At 34.6% G+C, this 18001-nt stretch overlaps 1 protein-coding gene across 5 annotated transcripts; it reads left to right on the top strand.

Annotated features, from left to right (window-relative positions):
* The first annotated feature begins 4350 nt into the window (after positions 1 to 4350).
* Positions 4351 to 14485, top strand: LOC113723881 (G-type lectin S-receptor-like serine/threonine-protein kinase SD1-29). 5 transcript variants are annotated; one of them, XM_072074287.1, is made up of 8 exons: positions 4351 to 5225; positions 8397 to 10025; positions 10105 to 10215; positions 10465 to 10748; positions 10837 to 11062; positions 11664 to 11901; positions 13684 to 13834; positions 13907 to 14113. In XM_072074287.1, exons 2-8 carry the CDS (start codon positions 8720 to 8722, stop codon positions 13916 to 13918), a joined length of 2328 nt encoding a protein of 775 aa, XP_071930388.1. In that variant the 5' UTR covers positions 4351 to 5225; positions 8397 to 8719; the 3' UTR covers positions 13919 to 14113. The 5 variants fall into 5 exon arrangements, with proteins under 5 accessions (XP_071930388.1, XP_071930390.1, XP_071930386.1 ...); XM_072074289.1 differs by lacking the exon at positions 13907 to 14113 and adding an exon at positions 13548 to 13596 and having other exon boundaries at positions 13684 to 13812; XM_072074285.1 differs by having other exon boundaries at positions 4352 to 5225; positions 10477 to 10748; positions 14006 to 14485.
* The last annotated feature ends 3516 nt before the right edge of the window (positions 14486 to 18001 follow it).

The following is an 18001-nucleotide window of genomic DNA, read 5'->3' as shown; positions in this document are numbered from 1 at the left end:
ACAAGAAAAGTAGAACAATTTGTGGTCTATTTTGAAGAAGTAGAGAAACAGTGAGTCGTCAATTTAATCTTTGCCTCCTAGCAGTTTTGAAATTGCATACTATATTGCTTAAGAAGTCTGAGCCTATTATCGAAGATTGCACAGATGAGAGATAGAAATGTTTTAAGGTAATTCAAACATTAAAATACAATCATTTAATAAAATGTATATTTTCATCCAAACTATCCAATATAGACATTTTAACTCATTTTACATTTTTTATTTTTGTTAAAATAGAATTGTTTAGGTGTCTTAGATGGGACATTAATAGATGTGACACCACCCACCGAACAAAAATCAAGATACCGAACGAGAATGAAAAGTTTAATTCCAAAACCAGAGTCTATGATTCCATTTCCATTTCTGATTCCAATCTGTGAAACAAGCAACCCTTAAATGTTCCATCAGCATACAAAAGCACCAAGTAAGGGGAAAACTGAGCGTTCATGTTTTTAGGGCGCCCATCATCAGATACCATGATTGATTTATCAAATAACAAAAATTTTCAATATTTATCCGAATAACAATCACTCTGATCTCTTCTACTCCTTGAAAACTGGCATTCAGTGGATAAACAAATTACTTCACAAAATTCAGGGCTGGCCAAAAATACATATCAAATTTAAGTACCTCCATTTTCAACTAGCATCCTCAGTGTACAATTTGCAAATTGCATGGAAATCATGCACGTAAAAGTTCCCATTTCCTCTCATCAGATAAAACATTAAAAAGGGTAATTACATACAACCCCCTATGATTTCATCTATTGCTACATGACCTCTCTAATATTTAAATAGTATCCTTACTTAAATATTAAATCAATCATGGTTTAACCATCTTGTATAAAAGTATAGGGAGATTACGTAGACAAATGCAAAATTCACAGGAGGTAAAGTGAATATTTATACAAATCATAAAGAGGTTATATGGATATTAAGATTTTATCATATGCACTTTTAAAGCGCGTTTGATATAAATGCCTTAATTTATTATGCATTCCATCCATTTTTTCACTTTATATATAATCACAGAGAGGTTATGTGGTTATTTTAAAACATTAGGGGGATCATCTGGTATTATATAAAATCACGGGGTAATAAGTAATTTATCCAAAAAAAATCTAGCTCTTACAGAAGCTCTTTTGATTATTGTCTACGAAGGAAACAGTTCCAATTTACAAGCAACCTTCAATTCATGAAGCTGAAGACTGCTGTTCAAGTGTAAACTTCCACCAGTCCAACTTTAATAATGTTGAAGGTACCTATAACTTGCCATGCTTAAACACCAAGTAACCAATGGTCAACGACTCAACTAATTAAGCTACATATTATGTAAATTGTTCAGTAATTCATATCCGCCCTCTGTCTTGGCTTTTCTTTATTCTGTTTTACTCTTCCTATCATAAGATGGAAGAATCTATATGTTGGATATTTTATTTCCCTGTTCAACGATTTGAATGCCTGATCTAGCTGTTATACACGTCACTAACTCTTTATTTTGGTCGACAGAGTGAATAACTAGGACGGTGCAGGTTCCTTTCTGAAACAGATGCTTAAGCTTAGAAGTAACAGAGATCAAGGCATTATCTTTTATGGAACCAACCGAGTCAATACTTAATAGCATATTTGTGCTCAAGATAATCTGGGTAGGGACTGAGTGATCTCATTATTATTGACATAACAATAGAATTATGCAAGGAAATGATATCAAAATTCTGTTTTATTTTCAAGAAAATATCATAAGATGAAATTGTTTTCCTTTCTTTTATATTTTTTTCTCTTCCGTCTCTCTTTCATCATTCCTAATAGAAATTCCATTTCAACGAAAATTTTTGTTTTGAGTTTGTAATTGCATATTTCTGAGTGAAGGTTTAAAAAGTATCAAAAACTAATTTTAATTTTTTGTATGATGCCACATGTCACAAATTTTAATTGATGATTATTAATCATGTCACAATTTCATCTTAAGATATTTTCTTGAGAACAAAATGAGAAACTAGAAAGGAAAGAGGAAAAACTAAAATTAAAAGAATTGAAAGGCTAAAAAAATTGTATTTTAGGAAAGTGATTTGAATTTTTTTTTAATCATTTAAGGAGAAGATAGATCTCTGTAATTTCTCTTTTTTAATTTCAATCATTAAGGTGAAAATTTTTGTGGGAAAGAGGAAGAATTAAATGAAGAAGAAAGAGAAAAAAAATAAAAGAAAGGAAAAAAAGGTAAATGAAAAGTCAAAATAATGCAAAGGTAATTTTGTTCTAAAGGGGTTTAAGTGAGCAAAATTAAAGGTTAGGAGATAAACTGAAAAATGGGATATTCTTTAAAAGGATAAAATGTGATTAACCCTTTTCTCTATTGCCACATGATTGTTCTTAAGGTTTCAAAGTATTCATATGACTTCTTTGTTCTTAATTTTATGAACAGACTGAAGGAAACGGTTCAATATAAACATTTTCTTTGGTTGTTAGCCCAACAGAGAATTCCCACCAAGCAACACCTCTTCGACCGGCATATTATCCCTGACATCTCTTGTCCTTTCTGTAACCATTTCTTAGAAGATGCTGATCATGTGGTGAGAGGATGTCCTCGAGCCTTAGAGTTCAGGGATAAAATACAGCCTTCCTTCTTTCACCACCCTTGGATACCTTTTAACATTTTGCTCCTTCAAAATTGCGAAAATTCCTCCCCTTCCCTCTACGGTTCCATTTCTTGGAACGTCATTCTTGCTTTCTCTTGTTGTGTACTTTGGAACAATAGAAACAAATTTTTGTCCGAACCCATTAGAGCATGGAAATTCCCTTACATTCAGGCTTTAAATCTAGCTGCTGAATTTGTCGCTATTGATCCAAGCCGTTCTCCCCTTCCCCTACCCAAAAGCCAGGCCCTCATTGGATAGACTCCACCATCTAGAGAATGGCTTAAACTGAATTTTGATGGATCCTGCTCACCCAATCTTGGCCTCGATGGATACGGGACCCTGATAAGAGACCATCATGGTACTTGGATTAAAGGGTCGATTCAAAAGCTCGGCCTCACCAACAATCTGATTGCAGAATGTTGGGCCATCAGAGATGGACTCGAAATCTCAAGATCATTGAATATCCAACGTTTGATTGTTGAATGCGATTGTGAAGTTGTCCTTAACATGCTAAACGCTTCAATTCCTGAAGGTCATGACCTTGCCCCTATCTTAAATGATTGCAGGTACCTTCTCTCTAATTTCCAGCAAGTGCAAGTGAAGCACATCTACAGAGAGGCGAACAGAGGAGCAGATGCACTAGCAAAGTTGGGTGAAAAGCTTTTGTGTTCTTTTTCACTTCTAGATTCCTGTCCTCTCAGCTTAGGATCTATTTTGTCTGATGATTTGAGGGGAGTCTATTTCCCCAGATACATTGCTAAGTTGTAACATTTCCTTTTATTTTATGCAAGTCTTTCCTACCAAAAAAAAAATTTGTGGTAGAGCCGCACTGCGCTTTGAGGGTGGGCAATTCCCCCTCCTCAACTTTACAAAATTTAAAAAATAGCCTCAAAACTATTACAAATTCTTATGTTTTTTTATCATAATTACACCTCTTTAATTTTGAAAAATATCCTTTTCCCTTTACATTGCCTCACTATATTATAAGAAATCCTCATTCTCCTCGCATGATCTCCCTAAACAACCAATTTCTTTTGGACATTCTCTTTTACATTACTAATCTTTTAAAGCTATTAAAACACAAAATTAATTACTACTCAAATAAGAAATAACTTCAATACTTTTACAACACCAAAAAGCTCACAATAATACATAAGTTTTAATCAAAATTTTCTTTGCACAATAACAACATATTGTTAGGTGTATAATGCTGCCTCCACTAGCCATAGGTCCTGGTTTTGCCAATACTTCTTAACGTCCTTAGTTGAAATGTTACTATTACTCTTGCTTTAGTTTTTTCTTTTAGCATTACTATTACTTTAGTACTAAACTTAATGAGGAGCTAATCACTTTGTGTAAACACCAAAAATTTTGATAATTTATTTATTTTTATTTTTATTTTTAGTAAAATCATTTTTCTTTTGTTTTGTTTGGAAAATGAAGAAAAGAAATATGGAATTTTCAAAATTAGAAAAATAGTAGAGTTTCTTTTGTTTTAACCCAACCAAATTCCCCCCAAATCCAAACAAAATCCAATCCAAAACTTAAACAAAGCCCAAGCAAAAACTTCATAAAAACTCAAACAAAACCCACAAAAAACTTGGAAGAAAAAGAAAACAAAAAGAGGCCCATCAACCCATTTCTTTGTTTTTCTTTAAAAAAAAAAAAGAAAAAAAAATCTCGCGCAGCAACGAGGAAGGTTGATTTTCCTCTTGTTTTTCCTCCATTTCTGCAGCAAACCAGCAACGAGGAAGGCTGGATTTTTGTTTTTTTTTAGGCAACTAAAATTCGTTTTGGCTTCTTGTTTTCTTTCCCTCCAAGTTTAGCAAGTACTTGGACACCTAATCACCCAAAATCTCTCAAGCAACAGCTGGCAAAACAAGATGAAATGGACCAAATATGGCCACAAAACCTTGGTTTCATCTAACCATTATTCTTAGGGTTTTAAGAGGTTTTGTTTCATTTAAAAGGCTAATGGAGAGTATTTATGGAGGGGGAGAGGAAAAAGGAAAAAAAGGTAGCCGCCATAGGATCTAGGAGAGAGGAAAAAGCGAGGAAAAAAAAAATTTTCACCTGCAAAAATTCTGGAAAAAAGCTGGTGAACCAGCCTAGTTTGGAGGGGCTTTTTCCTTCGTTGTAGATCGGATTCGAGTGATTTTTCTTTCTTCATTTTGATGAGACAGAGGGGAATAACTTTTATGTTGAAAACTTTCGCAAAAAACCAACATAAACCCTTCAAATCTCTGCCCAAACTTTGCTCCTCCAAACTGTTTTTAGAAAAAATTGAGCCAGGGCTGACCGAACAGCCCTGTTCGTCTACACTTTTCGAGTTGATCTGACATCTGTTTGGCGGAATATTTGCTGTTGCACCATCTAAGCTTGTAGGAGAGAAATTGTTATTTGAAAATTCCCTGCAAAAACGTCTGCAAGCCCCTTGAATTTGAGCACTTGGACCACTGCAGCAAGAACTTGCTTGGTTCGTTTTCCGCATTTGGGAGCTGTTTTTTTTTTGAGTTTCTCCACGTTGTTTAGAGTCCTCAAACATATTTAGGTAATTATAACCCTTTCTCTCAGTGGATTTAACGCTTTTTATGAGATTTTAAGTCATTACATAAGTTTTGTGCCGTAGATCTCATTTTTCTCATAATTTATAGTGTTTGATGGTCTTGTTTGATATTTAAATCAATTCATGAGATCATGGGAAGCATTTATATGAAAAGATCCGGTCTCAAAAGTTAGAAAAAAGGACTTCCGGCGATATTTCAGCCAATTTGGGTTGAATGTTTCCAGTTTTTGGCAGTCGACGGCCGGAAAATTCTTGATATTTTCTCTTCTATTTTTGCTCCAATTATTTTTTTTTTGTCCTATTATGTTTGATCAATTAAGATGTAAATTGGGTATGTTTTTGGGTTTGGAAACAGGGCCAAGGCTTGTTTTGTTTGGGTTTGCATATGGGCTATGATGTTAGGCCCAATATTTCTTTTGTTGGATTTGGTTTTTAAAAATGATGGGCGGATACTTTTTTTGTCTTGGGCCGAAGAGATTTTTAACCCAAAATAAAATAAAATGGCCCAATAATGTTTTCTTAAGAAACCATAAGCAAAATTTTACAATTAGGCCCCTTCTCTTTTAAGTAAATTTATTGTGGTCCTACAATTTCGAATTCCTTTCAATTAGGACCTTAATTTAATTTCATTCTGGTCTCTAAACTTTATCTTTTATTCAATTTTGACCCCTATATTTTCAAAATTATAATTTGTTCCTAAAAATTTTTTGATTTTTGCAATTAGGTCTCTAATGGTTTTGATTTCTCAAGTATTATTGTTTGTCTTCTTTAATTGTTAATCATGCTTCATTTAAATGCATTTAATGAGTAAATTTTACGAATTTTATGTTCATTCATATTTCTTTGAAATAAATAAAGTGAATTTGCTATATTATTTACATTTTCTTTTAAATTGTTAATTAAATTGGTGCATTGACTATTTTATTGGTTTTGAAGTATAAATAGGGCAAATTCTACCTCATTTAACCACTACTTCAAGAGAGGTCCTTTTATTATTATTTGAAGTTTTTTTATGTGTGAAGCATATTTTGAAGCATGTTTTGAATGCTTTTTCTCTCATTTACTAATTTTATCCATTTAAGTTTCATTTGTTTTATTTAATTTTTGATGATTATTTGGGAGATATTTAAATGTCAAATTGTAATAGATATGTGTCCAAATAATGTACTTAGTTAGACCATGTAATAGATAGATATTATTTTTATCAAAAATATAATTAGTTTGATAAATATAATAGATAGATTTATTATTTCCAAATATTCCCCTTCTAAATTGTAGTTAGGATCCCGAATGAAATAGTTAGTTTTTATTTACTTACATGTTTGTCTGCTTGTATGCTTATATGTTTATTAGCTTTCTCTATAGTTTTACATCTAGATATTATGTTTATGTGCTATGTGCTCTACATATTCTATATGTTTTATGTGTTTATTTGCTTTAATTATATTTTATATGTTTTGTTTATTTATAATAAATGCATGACGTCACCACATTAGTCCAATACTAATCGTGACATTTCTTCCCGATTTCTCACTAGTCTAACGCTAGTAAGAACTTCTAGAAATTGGTTAGTTCAGTGCTAGACCCTTTACGCCGTTTTTGTGGTAGATTCATACTTTGTGTGGCATTTATTGCATCTCATGTATTTTTTCGTATTTTTAGGTTATTTTCAATTTGCATGACGTTTCCCCCACTTTTATTCCCTTATCCTCTATATGTTTGGACCCTATTATTTAGAATTGTATTTTATTTTAAGAAATTAAAAGTAGGCTAGTCCATTTGATTAACTAGATTAAAAAAGTTACCCTCTGAATATGGAAAATGGGCAAGTATAACTTTTACCTTTATCACACTATTACTCTTCTTTAAGTAGGAAAATTGAGTCATGAATTTCAGTTTTCCATACCCGTCATGATGCATTCCTTTTTTCTAGACCATGTATATTTATCTAAATATTATAATTTCCTTTTTTGAGTCTTATCTTTTTGTATTTTTCTTGACATCTTTGAAAAATCATCCTTGGGCATCACAATTAATGTGATTGATACCAATTAAATTTTGAAAAAACATTTCGACCCTCCCAATAGTCCTTATGTCTAGACTTGCATCCATATAGAAACATCCAAAATATGATAAGTTTTATATGTTAAATTAGGAAAATTTTCGACTAAATTTCGCAACTGACCTTGATTAGATTGAAAGGGTGTTTTAGATCAAATTTTTGCCTTTCCTTTCTTCAAACATGACTCACGAACTCTTTTCTTTTATTTTCAAAAATTTGGAGTCATCTAAAAGGATTTTTATTATTTTCTCATTTAAAATATATCTTGGGTGATTTGGTACACCTAAATTCAGTACGAAGTGACGATTTCTATTTTTTCTTTAAAAACGCCTTTTAGACTATTACCTGGGCCCAACCATCGCATTTGCTAAATTCTATTTGAGACCATTTTTCTTTATTTATTTCTAAAATAAAAAAGATCTATTTTTTTAAAACACCTTTTTTCTATTTTTCAAAAGTGGGGTGCGACACTTTGCATAAAATCATAAAGAAAATTATGAAAATATATGCGAAACAACCGACTAGTCAAGTGGGTATTATAATACTAGCACGCGCAATTTTAGAAAACATTTGGATCAATCGCCATAATTTCACTTGCTTTTCGTCTATTTTTTTACTTTACACAAAATTACAAGAGGTTATTCGAATAGTTTCGAATGTTAAAAGGGTCATGTGATAATATAAAAACACCACCGCTAGTAAATAATAATTTATCCTATATTTTGTATTATTCTGTTGACTGGAAGTCAGAACCCATTTTCTGCCATTCGAGATCGATAAAACGACTGGACTGTTGAACAACAAAAGGAAACATCCGACTTGTTACCTTTCAGCAGTCCAACTTTGACGATGCTAGGGGAAAGTAGGAAACATCCGTTATCTCTGAAATTTAAAGGCCAAGTCTTAATGGTCAACTGGGAGTATTGCTCGTAAATTGTCCGCTTGTTTCCCATCCTCTTCTTTGCTGTTCTTTCTTCTGTGGTTCTCTTCCGAGTTCCATCATCAGAAAATATCTAAACAAACACACACATACGGATAATATGCATATCTGTACATATATAGATACTTATATTTGTGCTCTAACATTTCTGCAGATTTGTTAGAAGTTGAAGTTTTGGTCGACTTAGAGCTTTTTCATATTTTTGCTTTGAATGGAACGAGTGCAGCTGCTTAGGAACTTGTGGTAACATTATCTGGGAAGGGATTGAGTCAAATCATAATTATTGACATAACAACAGAATTAGACTGCAAGATGATATCCGATTAAGCCACCTTGCCCTCTCCGTAAGGGAATGAAAAAGTCAAGTTCATTGTCTGTCAGGTTGGTGTCAGGCGAAAGAAGAAGAGAGGAAGAAGAAAGGGGTCCTATAACTCCTTTGGCCTAGAGAGACAGCACAGAAAACATAGAGCACAGTTAATGGGGAAGTACAGTGATATCTTTAGCTCATCATTTCTTGTGCTTTTTAACATCCTCTTCATTTTTCCGGCATGTTGTGCATCAAATGACACCATAACTCCATCCCAACCACTCAAGGTTGGACAAACTCTAATCTCCGCTGGGCAAATCTTTGAACTAGGATTCTTCAGTCCAGATAATTCAAGTGGATTGTATGTTGGAATCTGGTACAAGATTGGTCCTGATCGTAGAATTGTTTGGGTTGCAAACAGAGGAAACGCACTCTCAGCTAGTGACTTGGCTTCAAGGCTGATAATCAGCAGTGACGGGAATCTAAAGGTTGAAGATGGAAAGCAAAACAGTGTCTGGTCAACAAATGCTTCTGTCCCATTAAATAGCTCTATAGCGGTGCTTCAAGATGATGGGGACTTCATCCTTAAAGATAACCTTTTAGGGGCGACTCTATGGGAAAGCTTTTCTGATCCCTCTGATACACTTATAGCAACCATGCCGCTTGGATGTTGCAGCAGGAGTGGACAGAAATTGTTCTTGACAGCTTGGCAAAGTGAGAACGATCCAGCACCTGGAAAGTTTGTTGTTGGACTTTCAGATGACAAACCAGCACAGCTTTTCACATGGAATGGTACAAAACCATACTGGAGATCAGGTCCATGGAATGGATGGAAGTTCATTGGTGCAGAAGTTAAGGATAGTGGGTATGGAAGTGGAGTAAGTCTGACTCAAAACAATCAGATGGGAAAACCATCTCTGACTTTCAACCTTTTCAACAAGCCACACATTACAAATTTGGTTGTCTCACCAACAGGTGTGATGGAGGTAATGCATAAGGAAGGACAAAATGTACCATGGAAGGTGCTTTGGGCAGCAATTCAAACTCCATGCGATGTATATGGAGCTTGTGGACCCTTCAGTGCTTGTAGCAGCAGTGGATCTCCAACTTGTGAGTGCCTAAAAGGGTTCTTTCCGTTGTCAAATGAGGAATGGAGTAAGGGAAATTGGACAAGTGGATGTTTGCGGCGTACAGAGTTGATGTGCAGTACGAATAGTAGCAACTTAACATCTAAAGCATCTAAACCGGATGGCTTCTGGAAGCTCATTCAGATGAAATTACCAGATCATCATCTGTTTCTTTACAATGAAGATGCCCAAGGGTGTAGCCAATGGTGCCTGAGTAACTGCTCTTGTTTGGCATATGCATATCCAGATGGAATCGGGTGTATGGTTTGGGTAACAGAGCTTGTGGACATTCGGCAATCCTCGTACGGTGGAGAGGATCTATATCTTCGGGTCGCTAATTCAGAGCTAGGTAACTGAGGTCTAGTCTGGACTTTTACTGCATAATACGGCTTTCCCATTCTTCACAATTTGTTTTATGTAATTTTCAGGAGTAAAAAGAAGATATACCAAGGTCATCATCAGCTGCGTAGCTATAGCAGTCGGCTTCCTCTTGGTCGTGTCAATATGTCGTGTTCAAAGATGGAAAGCAAAGAGAAGAGGTAAACATGTTTATCAATTAATCTCAGCATGTTCCGAGCTATTCTGGTAACATACTGACAGCAATGCACTGCAAACTAATATATTTGATCATTGAGCTGCAAATCAGTATCAAAGATAGACTTAACCTCCCCTTCCCCAGCCAGAAATCTAACCATTCCCTTCCGAATCTCAAGCAAACTGATGTCAACAACTCAGGAAAAGTTAATCATTGCTGCTCTTTTATGCAATTATCATTAAAATTTCAACAGTTATGCATACAGACACACCTCTCAATGAAAAAAATTCAGAGACAAGAAATTGGTGCACGATAAAGGGCTTCAGAAAAAACTGCAGAGTGGTCGGTCTCCTTCTGTCCGGGAATAGGGGTACTTTGAGAGAGACTACACGAGAGGATATCAAGGAAGGACCTGCCTTAGCCAGGGGGTCCTCGTCGGAGCTTTCGATGATCGATATTAATATGATAAAAATAGCTACCAACAACTTCAGTGAAGCTAACAAGTTAGGTGAAGGAGGATTTGGCACAGTTTACAAGGTAATTATCATTCCAAGCATCTGACCAAGTATCTGGACATTTAAAATTAACCTAAGGCATGAATAAAACTGATCAGTAATTTGTGAAGCTGAATTCCATGCAGGGGAAATTAGAAGATGGACAGCAAATAGCTGTGAAAAGGCTTTCACGTCACGCAGGGCAAGGCATGGAGGAGTTCAAGAATGAGGTCATACTGGTATCTAAACTTCAGCACAGGAACCTTGTAAGGCTGCTGGGTTGCTGCATTCAAGGAGAAGAAAAGATAGTAATTCTTGAATACCTGAAAAATAGAAGCTTGGACACATTCCTCTTCGGTACATCTTCTTCTACTGCCTCGCTGAAATATTTTCAACTTAAAGTTTCTCTTGGCATTTCTAACTTCAGGCTAGCAACTACAATGGTCAATCGAGTCTCGATCGTTTAAAATTGCTGTGATTATATGAACATTAAACAAGCGTAGACAATCACAAAACAAAAAAAGTGAAAGTAACCTCAAGCGCTTCCTGAATCCCAGGGTGGAGCCACCTTATAGTGGTGCACCACCTCAACTTTCAAGGGTCAGAATTATAGAACTAGCAGACCTCTTATGTCGTCAGTTTCTTCGTATATGCACTCCCTCCCTAGATTTTCCCAAAACTTATAATGGGATTTTACATTATTGGTCATGATTCCTCAATTCCCTATCCCCTGCCTTGAGGTCCTGACTCGACCGATATCAAGGCCCCATCCAAGCTTGATTTCTACTCGTGTATTCTACTACCATTGTTGTTATCACTGGGGGTATAATTCTACTTTTCATTGATGATTGAAGATCACTTTTGGGGGGGGGGGGGGGTGGGGGTGGGGGTTAATGACATGTGGACTGCCCTTTTTTTTTCTCTGATGCGTTAAGATGTCTGCGTGGATAATGGGCAGATCGAACAAGAAGGTTGGAGCTAGACTGGGGGAAACGGTTCCACATAATTCAGGGCATTGCCAGAGGGCTTCTATACCTCCATAGAGATTCTTGTTTGAGAATCATTCACAGAGATTTGAAGGCCAGCAACATTCTCTTGGACGATGACATGAACCCCAAAATCTCAGACTTTGGGCTGGCACGACCTTTCCGAGTTACACAAGAACAAGCTAATACCCGCAGAGTGGTGGGAACAATGTAAGTCGTTTTCTACCCGGGCCCCAGTAAAATCATCCTCGTAGATGCAATTGCCCCTGCTCTTTTGGTGCTTTTTGTCTGTGGCGGGCAGGTAGCCGCAACTGCCCTTTTCTTTTTGGATTTTTTTTTTAAAAAAAAATCCTTGGTTAACAAATTGAATAAGTTGATCGTGCAAATGTAAATTTAATTAATTAGTTAATTACACTTGACTGCCTGAATTTGGGTTTCGGTAACACTTCGCCCTCCCTAAACTTCACATACTTGCTTTTTGGGTCACTAACGCAATTAGAACTATTTGTCACAACAACATGATGTTACTTTTTTATGACCATAATACCCCTAGGGAAAAAAACGTTTCTTGGGTTTTTTTTTTTTTGTTTTTGTTTTTGTTATTTGGCAATATGAAGCCTATTTCAAATGTGGGAGGGAGGGGGAGTATAAGTGAGAGATTTCGGATTCAATCCCTCCTACTTATATTATTAAAAAAAAGTCTATTTCAAATAGACATAAACTCTTCTAAAATCAAAGATACTTCATTCTGAATGCTTCAATATTGTTTCAATATAATTCTTTAGAAATTATAAAGGAAAAAAGATCTCATGTAGTTTCATATAAGTTTTTCATAATTTTTTTTTAATCATAGTTTGCTTTTTGTGAGATAAAACCAGCTCTTCTATTCAATTCTTTCCCAATTGTACTATACACTGTCTCATTCATTGTAATTGATTTATAGTATAAAAATAATACCAAAAAAAAAAGAAAAAGTTGGAATCGCTTTATCAAGATTCATATTAAAATAATTTGTATTAAAATATGAAGATAGTAAATTTAAAGCAAAAGTTATAACCTGGCCAATGGTGAATTTTTAAACGCAATGTTTAGTGCAAAAGCACCAAAATTGCACTGCTTATATCTCAAATGTATTTTTGTCAATCGACTATATCTATACTAGTTGCATAATTTTGTATCTTATGCTTTTTCTAGTGGTCAACTTAGTTTATAGTATCTCACAGGTATGTGCTAATACTTGTTTCCTGTAATACAATTGCAACTTGGTTTTTTTAACGCTGTCATCCACCATTTAAATAATTTTAATTCCTATACTTATTTTGTGTGTCTTGACTATATCCATGACTTGGGTATTTTGAGATACTAATATGTATTTATATTAAAATCTCACGCTCTTCACGACGGGTATATTTCTCAGTGTGATATTTTTCTTCCAGCTTTTCATATGGAAGTGGGTAGAATTTCAACTTTATTTAAAGATATTTTAACCAATATCCCTCCTTTATATCTTGTCAAATTTTAGAAGGAGATGTCATGTCTAATAGTTGGCTGGTTTTTAGCACTTGGGATCCTCGGTGACATGTTTTCTATGCCAATCCAATGCCACTAACAGTGTTGCACCAAGTGTCATGTTATTATTTACACTTGTGTTAAACCAAACCAAATTGAATTATTAGAAAATTAAAGTGTAAATAATAATATGACACTTGGAGCAACAATATTGGTGGCATTGGGTTGGCATAGAAAGCATGTCACCGAGGATCCAAGTGGGTTTTTAGGGGGGGCAAAGTGTTGCTTTATCCCAAGTTTGGGGGGTAAACTGTAATTAACCTTTGTTATTGGCATGGCATGACAAGATCTTCCCGTAGCAGACAAAGCATGCCTGCCTGATTCTTGGTTATAATGGTAAAACTCATTTCCATTGCATGGAGATATATATGCATAAATATAGGTGTAAACCATTGAAACTTTCATGTTTCAAATGTAATGCAGGGGCTATATGTCTCCCGAATATGCCATGGGAGGCCTCTTCTCAGAAAAGTCTGACGTTTATAGCTTTGGAGTTTTGTTACTAGAGATTGTCAGCAGCAAGAAGAACACGGGGCTTGGTTTTCACGAAAAGTACTTGAACCTTCTTGGTTATGTAAGTGCATAATGCATATTTTATTTCACATATTTACTCTCAGGTAGATCAGATAAAAATTGTCTTGTCTAGGAATCAAGATAACAAGACGAATATAGCGGAAAGGCAAACTATTATCTGGATACTTGAATTGGATTCTAAATAGCTACTTGGAAACAATTCATTCTTCAGGCGTGGCAATTGTGGAATGAATGTAAAGCTGCAGAATTGCTGGATCAGTCACTTGCTGATTCTTGCACCCCATCAGAAGTAATGAGATGCATTCAAATTGGACTCCTTTGTGCTCAAGACCATGCTAAAGATCGGCCTACAATGTCGAATGTGGTTCTCATGCTAAGCGGTTCAGAGAGCGAAATGGGACTTCCTCTACCAAGACAACCAAAGTTTACGTTTCAGAGCTTGCTAGAATATAATCATTTTCAAGCAGGAGTTTCAGCATTCAATGGTTCCATAAATGATGTTACTATTTCAGTGGTTGAAGGTCGATGAGTTGTCAACACAAGATAAAACGCGGATAGGACAAGTGAATTTAGCTCGTACTAAAACCATTGTATAAATAAACGTAATTAAGGTTCAGATTTCGGATTAACTCTTATGTAGTGAATCGCTACCATATTTTAACATAATACAATCCACTCAAGATTGGTGGTCTATAGCAGAGTATCGGTTTTTTTCTTCTTCTTTTTTTTCCTTTTTCTTTCCAAACTAGTGTTATTGTGCGGATAGAATCATAGAGAGTGCTTATGCATCAAGTCCATATTTTGGAATGAGAACTATTGATTATATGGCTGAGAGGGAGAAAAATATTGGACCATAAGAATGAGAATTCTTGATTATATGGCTGCTATTAATAGCATTAGACTTTCTGTTTGAAAAGGGTATAACCATTTTTCTGCTAGGTTTAACTTCATAAAAGTAATGCTTGGACAAATTCCTATTCAGTAAATATCCTTCTGTTACTTCACTGAAATATTACACTTAAAAGTTTCAATCGAATTTTTCACTCTAAGCTAGTGAGTACAGTTAAGTTCCTGTGTGTTCTTCTGCTATGGGAACCAGGACTGAGCTAGATGGAATTCAATTTGCATTACCAGTCAAAGTGTAAAACAGTTAGTTCAGTGAGTAAAACATCATAACAACGCAGACATTATGGTTTTGAAAATCACAAACACAATGCACTAGAGCATGAAATTAAACAAGTATAGGTGTACACAACAACAAAACAAAATGTGGTCTATATCATATTTTGTAATTATCGTTCATCTTGCGCGGCCCTTGATTCAGCTATGCACCGTCTGTGTTATATTTTGTTTAGCTGAAGTGCTTCCTGAATAATGATGGTGGGCAAATGATCCAAACATCAGTATATTAGGCTAGCAAAGGTATTAGTAGTTCATTAGTTTTCTTCAATGTTTGCACCCCTGAATCTTCTAAAACTCGATTCACCCTTTGCGTTGCCCCTCCAATTTTCTCGGATTTCCTTGTCCATTTTATTGGCCTCTAAAAAGGTTAAAACTTTTGTCTCTTCATCATATAGACCTGAGAGCATCTCGGAGAATTTGAGGTGAAAAATTTAATCAGACGACAGTTGTCTTCTTCACGTTTTTAATGTGCACTTAAGAAAGTGACTCCCCCGCCCCTCGAGGTTCTTACTCTACCAAAATATAGCGTGGTCTCAGAGAGTGAAATGGAACATCCTCAACCAGGACATTTACGTTTCAAAGCTTGCTTCAATATGATCCGTCAGCGCCTCATTTTTTGAAAAATAAAATTACGGGTTATAAAAATAAATTTTTGATTTATTTTTGAGTAAAAATGAGTTTTTGATTTTTAGAGAATAAATAAAGAAAAATGACAAAAAATGGGACTTAAAAAATGCTATGGTTTTGGCCCAAAATAATAGTCTAAAAAGGGTTTTTAAGAAAAATAGGAGTTGTCACTTGGTATTGAGTAGGTGTACCAAGTCACCTAAAAATAAATTTTTAAATAAAAATTGAGAAAATCCTTTTTAAACGACTCCAAGTCTTCAAAAAATGAGAAAAAAAGGGTTCGGGAGTCACGGTTGAAAAAAGGGAAGGCAAGGATAAAATCCAAGGCACCCTTTCAAACTAGTCAAGGCTAGTTGCGTGATTTAATCGAAAATTTTCTTAATTTAACCTATAAAACTTATTACATTTGGATGTTACTATATGAATGCAAACCTAAACTTAATGGATATCGAAATGGTCGAAATATCTCTTCAAAGTTTAATCGGTGTAAATCACATTAATTGTGATGCCCAAAATAATTCTTAGAAAGGTCACAAATATGCAAAGAGTGAGACTCGAAGAAAAGAAAAAATTATAATATATAAAAATACGTGACCTAAAAAAAAGGAATGCAACATAACGGGTACAGGGGACTAAGATTCGTGACTCAATTTTCCTTCTTATAGAGGAAATACGAGCGTGCTAAGGTTAAGAAGCCATACTCGTCCATTTCCCATATTTGAAGGACAGCTCCCCTAATCTATTCAAGCAGGTGAACTAACCTATTTCTAATTTTTCTTAAATAGAATGCAAGTCTAAATGTCACATATTACACATAAGGATAAGGGATATACATACAGAGGAAATATCATGCAAAATGGTAAAGATCTTAAAACGTAGAAAATATGTATGAAATGTAGTGAATGTCACGCAAGCATGTGATTCTAGCGCGTGGACGGCCTAAAGGGTTTAGTATTGAACTAGCCCATTTCAACAAGTCTTCACTAGCGTTGGATTAGTGAGAAATCGGGGAGAATAGCCACAACTAGCGTTGGACTAGTGTGGTGATATCATGCATTTTTTATAATGTAAGAAATCATATAAACGTAATTAAAGCAAACATGTAAGCACATAGAGCACATAACACGTAAGCATAATATCTAAATGCAAATCTCCTAAGAAAGCGAGTAAAACACGTAAGCACATAGACATACAAGCACACAAGCAAATAAACACACATAAGTACCTAACTATTACATTTGGGACATTAATTACAATCTAAACGGGGAAATTTAAAATAATAACCTAATTATTATATTTATCTAACTAAATATATTTTAGGCAAAATTTGAACCTATCTATTACATATTCTAACTAAATACACGTCATGAACCTAACTATTGCAATTTGACATTTAAATGCCTCTCAAATAATCACCAAAATTAAATTAAATATATGAAACTTAAAACAAATAAAATGAATAACTAAAAGAAAAATCACTCAAAAACATGCAATTACACACATAAAAACACATAAGAGCACATAAGAGGATTTAAAATAATAAAAGAAGATACTTCCCTTGAAATAGTAGCTAATGTGGGTTGGATTTGCCCTATTTAACTCCAAAATTAACAAAAATGATCAAGGTACCAATTTAATTAACTAATAAATCATAAAAAAATGGAAATAAACATGAAATCTATCAATTGAGCATTCAAATGAAATATAATTAATAATTAAAGAAGAAAATCAACTTCTTTCTAAGAAATCAAATCTGTTAGAGACCTAATTATAAAAATTAAGAAAATTTTGAGGAATAAATTGTAATTATTACAAAAATTAGAGGTCAAAATTAAATTTAGGAACCAAAATGCAATTAAAATAGGGACCTAATTGAAAGCAGTTAAAGGTTTTTAGGGACTTATCACCATTACTAAAAAGTCTAGGGACTGATTTGCAATTTTTGTCACCAGATCACTTAAGGGATTGGGCCTTTGGGTCATTGTCTGACTTCTATTTGGGCCAAGACCACTTGGCCCGGCAGGAAGTCCAAGAAAAATGAAGCGGATCAGCCCACCCTTTTACCAATTAAACCCAACCACAAGTGGCATGGGCTTTGGCCCTGAAGCCCATGCTACAAGCCTATCAAAATCCACAGCATTAATCTGCCCAAAAGCCCTAAGAAAACATTAACCCAAGTCTTAACCTATTTTTACTAAGCCCAACAGGGTATTAAATCTACCAAAAATTAATTAAGCCCTAATTATCTCCTAAAATCCAGATTTAACTTGACCAAAAACATGTTTGAAAAATGCAAAATATGATTAAAATTTAAAAGGGATCCAAATGGTTCATTTGCAGAAGTTTTTGGGCCATAATGTAAGATTATTTTAAAAATTGGGACCAAAATGCAATTTTA

Source organism: Coffea arabica, chromosome 2c (assembly GCF_036785885.1).
Source record: "Coffea arabica cultivar ET-39 chromosome 2c, Coffea Arabica ET-39 HiFi, whole genome shotgun sequence".
NCBI lineage: Eukaryota > Viridiplantae > Streptophyta > Magnoliopsida > Gentianales > Rubiaceae > Coffea > Coffea arabica.
The sequence above is the reverse complement of the archived record's forward strand: the minus strand, read 5'-3'. Positions and strand labels throughout refer to the sequence as shown.